Source organism: Hipposideros armiger, unplaced genomic scaffold (assembly GCF_001890085.2).
Source record: "Hipposideros armiger isolate ML-2016 unplaced genomic scaffold, ASM189008v1 scaffold_301, whole genome shotgun sequence".
In the NCBI taxonomy this organism is placed as follows: domain Eukaryota; kingdom Metazoa; phylum Chordata; class Mammalia; order Chiroptera; family Hipposideridae; genus Hipposideros; species Hipposideros armiger.
Genome location: NW_017731651.1, coordinates 969,397 through 979,741, shown reverse-complemented (window position 1 = coordinate 979,741; position 10,345 = coordinate 969,397). Strand labels below are relative to the sequence as shown.

The following is a 10,345-nucleotide window of genomic DNA, read 5'->3' as shown; positions in this document are numbered from 1 at the left end:
AAAAAAAAAAAAAGATAACTTTGGCAGTAGTGCTGAGGGTGGATTAGACAAGGACAAAGTAGAGGCAGAGGCCTTTTGCAGTTTTTCAGGAGAGAAAGATGGACTTAACAGATACTTAGGAGGAGGAAGTGACATTTTAGCAATAAATGAGTAGGGTACGGATCAGGGAGTAAGTATTGAGTTCTGCTGTGAACATGTGCTCATTAGTCATCCAAGGGAAGATGCCCAGGAGGAAGGCAGAGCTGTATGTCTACAGCTCAGAGAAGGGTGATGTCTAAGGATTAGATCCAGGACTCATTCAGGAATAGATGGCATTTGAAGCCAAGAGAGTGGGAAGATCATCAGGAAAAGACCTCAGTGAACAGATCTCTCTCCTAAGGATTAAATTACATGGGGATGCCCATTGGGTGTTAGATGAATTTCATTTCTTTAGATCAGGAGTCTTTAGATCCCTAAGAGATGTCTCAAGAGGTATGGGAACCCCTAACATTTTAAGCAAAACCTTGTTGAAATGTAGTTTTTTTGTTGGGACAGAAACTATAGCATTTACCAAATTCTCAAAGGGGTTTGAGTCAAAAAAGGGTTAAAACCCATTGTTTCAATAAGTATTTTATATGCCCATGATACTTAGGACTTGAACTGAATTAAAGATAATAGCCTTATCCATGTAAAACAGCTTTCGTTGAAGATTATACTCTTAATAGAACATGACTACAGTACAAAAATTACTAATTCTTTCGTGCATCAAAGGACACTTTCCAGAAAGTGAAAAGACAATAATGGAATGAGAAAAAATATTTGCAAATCACTTAGTTATCTGATAAGGGCCCAGTATCCTGAATATATAAAGAACTCTTACAACTCAACAATCAAAATACAAACAACACAATTTAAAAATGGACAAAGTTTGTAAATAGACATTCCTTCAAGGAAGATAAACAAATGGCCAATAAGTACATGAAAAGATGCTCAATATCATTAGTCACTGGGGAAAGAAAATCAAAACCACAATGAGATACCACTTCACACTCAGGATGGCTAGAATTAAAAAAAAAAAAAAGAACAGAAAATAACAAGTGTTGGTAAAGATATTGCAAAATTGGGACCTTCACACATTACTGATGGAAATATAAAACGGTGCAACCACTGTGGAAAACAGTTCAGCAATTCCTCAAAAAGTTAAAGATAGAGTTACCATATGACCTAGAAATTCTACTCAAGAGAATTGAAAACATATGGTCACAAAAAACTTGTACACAAATGTTCATAACAGCATTATTTATAAAAGCTAAAAAGTAGGAACAACCCTAGTGTCCATCAACTGATGTGTAGTTTAACAAAACATGATATATACTTACAATGGAATATTACTCAGCCATAAAAAGGAATGGAGCACTGATACATGCTACAACATGGCTGAACCTTGAAAGGACACAGAAGTCCACATATTATATGATTCCATTTATATGAAAAGTCTACAGTAGACAAATCCATAGAGATAGAAAGTAGATGAATGGTTGCTAGTGGGTAAGGAGAAAAGGGAATTGGAAGGTATGGGGCTACTTTTTTGGGCTGATGGAAATGTTCTGGAATCATATAGTGGTGATAGTTGTACAACATTGCAAATATACTAAAAGCCACTGAACTGCACACTTTAAAATGGTTAAAATGGTGGATGATACATTACATAAATTTCATCTCAATAAAAAGTACCAAAAAAAAAAAGCCAATTGTTTTTAGCTCTCTCCCAGAAATAAGACAATCAATGAATCACAAGTGTTTAAAAAGCATCTTTTCCCTTGTCTTTGCAAAAGTCAAATATGTTCGCCCAGGATAAGAATGCCTTGTCATTTTGAGATCAGCAGTATTTCTTCTAACCCTATTAAAAACTCAGGCACATTGAGAACCTTACTTAGTAAACAACTGAAGAAGGAGAAGAAATACTAGCACGCTTAGTGAGTACATTGCTACAATTTGGGATAAATAAAATGGCAAGGCATTCTATTAAAAGCCTCTTTGAATTTATAAGAGCATTCTCAAATTTAAAGCTTTGGAAGTACTGGTAGAGCATAAGGGGTGGGGGGTAAAAATGCACACTGGCAGCTTCTCTTCCTGCCTCTGTTTCTTCCGGAAGTGAAAGCTGAGCTTTGGTCATCGAGGCACTTTGGAATTCTTTTGAATTTCACACTTTTGGGGACTGAAGTTATTTATGTTTCCATTGAAATACTGAGTACCATAAACCTCTGAGCAGCATAAATACTGAGTCCGACAGCCTGTGCACAATGTTCCTGCCTGATCCCCAAAAAGCCCGTTTTATTTCTATTTGTCTTCATGTCATACAGCATGATGGAGAGGAGGGGTTTAACGTTTTAAAGAGAGGTTTAAATAACTAACAAAAAAAACTTCCCGATCCCAGTAAGATGGTTTGATAACCATAATTTGGTGGGTGGGAAAAAAAAAAACCCCAAGAATTTGTTTTTCAAAGTAGTTCTCGTGGGCCTTGTGTGCACCCATCTCCCCAGTTAACTCTTTAACGACTCCATTCCCAAACCATAATTTGTGGGGTCCAGTGCAAAATGAATATGTGCAACCCCTTATTCAGAAATTATTAAGACTTTCAAAAACGCACTGCAAAGCCAGACACCTAACAGCCAGACATCCTCCAAGTCAGGCCCCGGCGGAAGGATTTGATCACACAGCTCCTGGCTCCAGGTTCCACCATCTCCTTCCTGTGATTAGAGATGAGTCACTTCAACTCCCACAACCTCACTTTCCTCACCTGAAACGGGAGGCTCAGCATCCTCAGCTTTCTCAATGCTGCCAGGATTTTTTTTTTTTATTTTATTTTAGGTCTCAAGCTTCAATACTATTGTTGAACACATTTTTAATTTTTCTGTAGGGAAGGGAGCACTGTGTATTTCCACGGGGCACGAACGGCAGGAAAGCCATTTGGGGGATTAAATGTGGGTCCTTCAAAGATTAAGAAGGGGAGGGGGCGCCAAGAGGGGCTGCTGTTCCTCTCATCCCCAACCTGACACACGTTGCCTCTCTCTGTGTTTTTATTAGCTTGCATCCTCAGTACATCAGTGGCAAGGGTGATGAAACCGGTGGCAGATTTAACTGTCAGGCAGCTGGGTCACTGTCCCGTGGGTCTTGTTGTCATGCTGCGATCTTAAAGTGACCACGGCAGTTTGGGCTGCCGCTTTCCAAAAGACTCCAAGGGAGACCATGGAATAGTTAATCGGAGGGAAAGGCGAGGAAGAGGCTGTTGCTTGTAGAGCGGCGCAGAGAAGCTGCTTTGAGAAATCCCAAGGTGGCTGAATATCAAGAACACGCTTCCTGCTGTGGGCAGCTGTGTGTGCGAAGGGCAGCCTGAGGGCTTAAAATCAAATCTCCAGCATGGGTTGGTGCCCCTCCCCTGGGGCTCTGACACTGGAGGCAGAAGGCCTAAGCACTATGAAATGAAGAAACCCTCAATGCTACCAATGAGGGTTATCGTTTACAGTTATCTTTTTTATTGTTCACAACCTCAGTGAATAATGTGTTCTCAGAAAAAAAAAAAAGAAAGAGAGAAAGAAAGAAAGAAAGAAAAACGAAAAGAAAAAGAATGCTAAGGAGAGAGAAAACAGGATGACTTATTTCACAGGAAAAATCGGCAAGCCCCTTACCTGAAACCTTCTCATGTCCCTTGGGTTTCCTGCTGTTTTCAAACAATTCTGATTGCACTTGAGGAAAAATTTTAAAAAGAATCTGTGAAGAGAAAGCAATGTGTTACATTCTTTAAGTAAACATTTTTTAAGAGAGACTATCTCTCTGCATTATATTAGATTTGATTGGGGAGTGATTGTGTTTCAGGTCTGGGGAATTTCAGCGGGCCCTGCCTGGGAAGGAACGTTGCTGACCCTCTGCAATTTGCAAATTTGGATGTTTTCAGGCTCCAGCCGGCACCATCACTGGGGAGGATTGTGAAGTGGTTCACAAGCTGGGTTCTGGTGTGTACGCCCGCCCCAGAGGTGCTGGGGTTCTCTCTCCAGAAGACAAAAAAAGGGGGGGGGGTTTCTAAAGCAGCAGGGACTCCTGCCATGCAAAACTGTCTTGCTCCAGGGTTAAAAATGTCATGACTTAGCCCAGAATCCCAGGGTTCCTCACGAATGTGGCTTTCTGCTGGCCACACACATCTTCCTGCTCACACACCTCACACGTACACCCTCCCACACAAAGGGGGCCTGATATTTTCAACCGATGGCTATAAAGTCACAAAATGGTATGTTACCATCCAAAGACAGAGTCAGTCTGTGCTGGTATACACTGGGGTTTGTATGATTAATAATAAGTGTGAATGTCCTTTCAGAACTTTGATAGATTATCCATAACGTATAAAGGCAAAGAATAATGGTCGGAGGTTATCCTTCGTAAGACATATTTTTTTAAGCCAACATTCTCCTAAGTAAACTATCTGCGCAATTTAAAAATTGGGCATCTTTAATTAGACAAGTATAGCAACCAAAAAAATTGGCAGAAGTGGCCATCTCGGCCATTTACGTATTTAATGTTTGGAATTTTGTTTCAAAATACAATAAGTTTTTCATTTATTTTACTTGCAGAGTCCTTTTCCTTAAAAAAAAAAAAAATCCAGCTTTTGCAGTGTTAAAGTCCCAGGTGAGCTAGGCCTATTTCCCTTTCTGTTACTATGACAACGAAATTTTACCGCAGTCCCAAAGTCCCTTCAGAACTCTCACATCCATGCCTTGAATTAGAACTTTAAAGGAAAAGATATACATTTTCCCCAGGATTTACCAACAAAAATAAGTAGAAATCAACAATGCTTCCACAAATTCTATTTTAAAGCCACGGTTGGTGAGATGCTCTCATGCTGATCTTCTGTTTATTTTTGTATTTTTAACAATCACACAAAAGAATTAGAGAGTGCTCTAATTGATTGTATTTAGCACTTAAAAAAAACCCTGATGGAAAGATAAACAGTAAATGATAAAGGAGGAGAAAAAGGGAATTACACTCTTCAGAGCTGGTTTTTTTAATTTGAGGCTCTTTTACTCTAGATTTGCTAAAAATATTTGGCCAAGTGTTCCTGACCCCTATCTAATGAAGAAGGTGAATTTAGAAATAACAGCGAACTATTTTTTCATTATTTTATAACACCTGCTTTTTACTTGTCACTTTAAATTGCTTCTGGAGCGGGAAGGTAGGCATTGCTTCCTGTGTCATGAAGTGTCCAGGGTCTTTATCCAACGAAGGCACCTCCAGAATGACAGGGCAGAGAAAATGTTCCCACTGCTTTCCACAGCGTTCAAATTCAAAACCTGCCCCTGCTTTCTAAAGTGCAGTGAAATGTCTGCCCGTAGCAATCGGAGCATGTTAGAATGGAGAGCCGCTTTTATTTAAGAAAAGATGGATCAGAACGCAAACACTTTATTCTTTTGTGCCTTCACAGCAGAGTCATCCACGGGCACTGACGATGCACGGAGATGCTCTCCTGATATACTTAAAACTTGCCTTTTTCTCACTTGAGTCTCTCTCCAAATAGTCCCCACCCCCACACTATATTTGTCCTCCATCACCTTCATCAGCGATTTACCTCATCCCCCACCCCCCCAAAAAAACCCCACTAAGCCCAAATTAAGTGCTTTTTCTCACCAACTCCTAGATTTGGGGAAAGTTTTGCCACAACTGGGCTCTTTATAATGCATTTTGTGTGTGTTATATTTCCCCCTACCTACCCTACCCTGCCTCCAAAATGTATCTGGTGAAAACATTAATGTTCAGCAAGGCATTATTATAAGAATGGTGTGGTAGGTGGGAAAGTGCAAAGGAGATAAATGTTTACATAAAATCAAATTGATTTAAGGAAACAAGGAGCCTGCTGAAAGGCTTTATTCATTTTAAATTAGGACCCTTAACAGTTCTTTGGATGGCAAACACCCAGCTTTGACTGGCTCGCTGGCCTAGGGTCTGAGCTTGTAACCTACACAGACCCCTACACACTAAAAACATAACACTGTGTTCACAAAGGAGAAGAGAGTGGTGGAGTAAGGAGGGAGGGGGCAGGGGAAGAGAGGGAGAGAGGGAGAGAAGGAAAGAGGGAGAAAAGGAGGGAGGGAGAGAGGGAGAGAGGGAGAGAGAGAGAGAAATCTCTTACATTGTACAGTACTTTCTATAAGAAGGCAGAGCTACTTCTAAATGGCTAGCACCAGAAATTGTGGCCTGGATATTTTATATGTAGACATTAAAATCAATTTTTAAAGAAATTCTGAGGCTTACTGACATCTGCAATTTTTTTCTCTCTCCTTTTTTTTTTTTTTTTACTGATGTCTTCCACCTTCCTCTGTATACCCCTCCACCCACCATGCTCAGGGGCCTGCTACAGAAACCCTCACTAGCCATACCAGCCATTAACCACAGGGTAGCTTACAGGGAACGAATCCCTTGTGTCTAGATCCCTCCCAAGGCAGAGCTGCCTGGAAAATGTCAGTTCTCTCCACTCAGAAACGGGAAACCAAAATGAATTACAAGATGCAGACCAAATGTGTAGATTCTCTTCAGGATGGAAGTTGTTATTTTCACTTTCTCCAAACAATGTTGACTACATAAATATTATCACCACTTAGCATGGCACACTTTGCAGGGCTGCTTCTCATCTCATTCCTTAAGAGTGAACACTAATAACTACAGGTTTCCCCTGGTTTTATAAATAAAGAGGACTAGAGAGGCGGGGTCAAAATGGGAACTCAAGCCCTCCGATTTCAATCTGGTTCCTAGGTCAACTGAGGCAATAGAATGTACCAAAGGGCATTCCTTCTCTCCACAAATATTTATTAATGCTGACAGTCTTGTCTTGACCTGCTACCAACTAAGAACCTAACCAAGTTACGTCACTTCTCTGGGCCTCAATTTCTTCAACTGTTAAGAGGGTTTAACTGGATTATCCCCAGGGATCCTTCCAACACTAATATTCTATGATGATAGAATATTAAAAATACGTAGAGTTGAGAACCCTCCAGAAATAACTACATTGGGATAAGAAACCACTGAAGACAAAAAGACCATGACTTAACTGAAGTCCAAGTGGGGGTGTGTGCGGGAGTTTTCTGAGAGATAGGTCAAACCCACTGATCCAAGACCGGAAGTCAAGTAAGCAGGGACAGCAGACTGGTAGAAAATGGGGCATCTCAACTGATGCCTTGGCCAGAACTAGTGGCACCCCGAGGTTGATGGGCAGATTGTTGAGCAAGATGCACTTTCCCTTAGGATCCTTTCTCTATGCTTCTGAGGCAGGAGAAGGTGACTCAGGAATATCACAGATCAGAGCCATCTTTGTCCCTGCTCACCACCCTGTGTGGTCCAGCAGCTGAAGGGTCACAGAGCACAAGGAAACAAGGCTTGCCAGATGCCTACTCTGTGCCATGCTCCCAGCTATGTGCTTGATATTCAATGCCTCATTTATTTCTCACGACAACTTTATGAGTGACAAATCATCTCACAGCTAGGAAAAACAAAGGCGCCAAGAATTTAAGAAATTTGCCCAAGATCAGCTTGTAAGTGACAGAAACAAGGGTTTAAAACTGGGTGTTTCTGGCAACAAGCTCCAGCTGGCATTCTACGTTTCCTGCACCAATTAGATTGTGGTGATGGTTGCACAATTCTGTGAATATACTAAAAACCATTGAACTGTACACTTTGAATGGGTGAACTTTATAGTATATAAATAAGATTCCAGTATAGCTGTTTAAAAAAAAAAAACAACAGTTCCAAAAACATGGTCTGAAAAAAGCAAAACAACAATAAAACATAAAGGATTCTGGGCTCTTGAAGAGTGAAAGACTGCAGCAACACCCCAAGAGAAAAACATTAGGTCAAAGATAATTGCATGGAAATAAATGCTTACGATTGAAAACCCCTGCTGAGTTCATTTATTTACTCATTTGATCAATTATTAAGTGTGTAGTATGTACCATGAAGGTTCAGACACTAGATTGGCAAAATCCTTGCCTTCCTGGAGCACACAACCAGCTCTTCCAAACATGCTTCTTCAGATTCAGAGATGAGCCTGGAGACCTCTAAATATGGGTTTGGGTAAAACCCCAGGGGATTACCTAGTATCCAAGAAATCCTGTTTCCTCCCAATCTCTGGAATATTGGAGCACTCGGCACACTGTTCAAGAACAGAATGAAAGCTCCTAGGTGGTTCTAGACGTGTGCTTAGCCCACCCCAAAAAAGAAACTGAGGTTCAAACTAGATGCACAACTAGGGTGCACCGTTAAGGTCTTGTGGTGGGGCAGGAGGGGGTCTCTAAGTCACAGGAAGGTAACTACTTAATATTCATGTCAGATTCTAAGATCACAACCAATGATCTGACTAGTACAAAACCCAGCATGTTTCTCCAGCTCTGTGGAAGAAGCCATTCAATTTACTTCGAATTTGAAATCTAAAATCTAGTGCCTTCTAAAAAAAATCGTAATACATAAAATCTCAAGGAAAGCACCATGGAAGGCCCAAAAGCTTCTTTGAACAAAAAGATTAGACAAGAGTGTATATCAAAAGAAGGTGAACTTGGCACAAGTAACAGCTACCATTATGCAGAGCCTTACTCTATGCAAAATAATAGATAAAATACCTTTGACTTTGAAACTTATTCCCTTAAAAAAATCTAATTCTGCCTAGCCTGGTAACCATTTCCCATGATGACATGGCCACATCTCTACACTATGGGAATGAGAACACTCCCACACTCCCCAAGGGCCAAGAGTGGGGTTGCTGGACCCGGTTCTCTCTCTGCCGTGATGGACGGACCCATAAGCAGCCTGGATCACTAAAGTCTGAGCTGTATACGGCACTGATATAGCCTCACAAACCATGGGGGTGTTTAAAGGTCTGTCCATCGATTTTTGAGGTAAAGACAATTTATCTAGATTAACCGCTAACCCTCCTTTTCCAGAGTCCTATAAATTAAAACACAACTGGCTTCTGCTGTGTGTGAGTGCTTCTGAAAATAAGGTAATCCCTTTCCTTTAAAACACTTTCATATCATCTCTGAGCACTACCAAACGTAGGGATAGGCTAGATCATAAAATCATATTTGAAAGGAATGGGCAGTTGCCTCTCTTTCTCCCAGGATCCTTTCAAGCTTACATCCTTTGGGGAGCTAGGCAGAGTGAGGAACTGTGCTGGATGGACATACCCTGGGGGCCATTTTCTCACTTTGAGAATGGACTGCATGGCAGCTCACTCTGCTTTATATGGTAGGACCTAAATGATGGGTCTCCAGTTAAGGCTGGTAAAAAACATATTGATAATCTTCCAGCTTTAATCTCAGCCTTAACTGCTATATCCTCTTTGAACCTTCCAACAACAGAATGAACACATTTTCCTCCCTCAAAAGTGTCCAACGGAATCCAAACCCAGGACACACAAGTAAGGTGATAGGCAGCGGTGGGCCCCGCCTTTGACTAAAGATGACTTGCCTTGAGAAATCTGTTGATTTTAGGTGTCAGTCCAGGCAAGAAAAGGCCCTGAAGCTCTGCAGGCCTTATGAAGATTCTCACTTAAGTCCACTAAAATAAAGAGACTCTGGAGGTCAGCCTCTCCATTGGCTTTTCCTATACCTTATAACAGCGGTTCTCAACCTTCCTAATGCCGCAACCCCTTAATACAGTTCCTCATGTTGTGGTGACCCCCAACGATAAAATTATTTTCGTTGCTACTCTATAACTGTAATTTTGCTACTGTTATGAATCGTAATATAAATATCTTTTTGTTTTCTGATGGTCTTAGGCGACCCTTGTGAAAGGGTCGTTCGACCCCCAAAGGGGTCACGACCCACAGGTTGAGAACCGCTGCCCTATAAACTTGACAATGGGGCATCTGAGAATGTTTGGTACTTGAGACCAGGTTGGTAAAATGGCAGCCAACACAAAGACCCAAGAAGATCCATGACTTAAAAGTTTGACTGACTGGCTTCTTTAGGCTTAAATCAAATACTCATTTTTATAAGCTGATTTTCTATGTAATCCATTTGTTTATACAATCCCTTAAGAAGTAAATATAAATACATGAACAGAGTAGGCATAGAATCTTTCATCTCCACAGAAATTCCTCCGGAAGGGTCATATTACCATCAAAGCTTATTCCTGTAGACTATTTCAATAAAAGGCCATTTCAGATCTGAAAATGTTTAAGTTTACAGAAAATTTTCAAGCAGTAAATTTTCTTGCTTCCAACTACGTTCAACCTCTTTAACTCCTTTTGGCTCAAAGACTAATCATGAGGATGATTATAGTAATAATAAAATTAGTCCATATTCATTGACATCATATTACTTGCCATGTA

At 40.7% G+C, this 10,345-nt stretch overlaps 1 protein-coding gene across 2 annotated transcripts in view; it reads right to left on the bottom strand.

The window, feature by feature from the left end:
• EBF2 (EBF transcription factor 2) overlaps positions 1 to 10,345 on the bottom strand; it is a 190,672-nt gene that overhangs the window by 55,415 nt on the left and 124,912 nt on the right. For both annotated transcript variants that reach the window (XM_019659543.1, XM_019659544.1), the window contains exon 7: positions 3,669 to 3,750. In XM_019659543.1, coding sequence (XP_019515088.1) covers positions 3,669 to 3,750 — 82 coding nt within the window. The remainder of the gene's footprint in view (positions 1 to 3,668; positions 3,751 to 10,345) is intronic.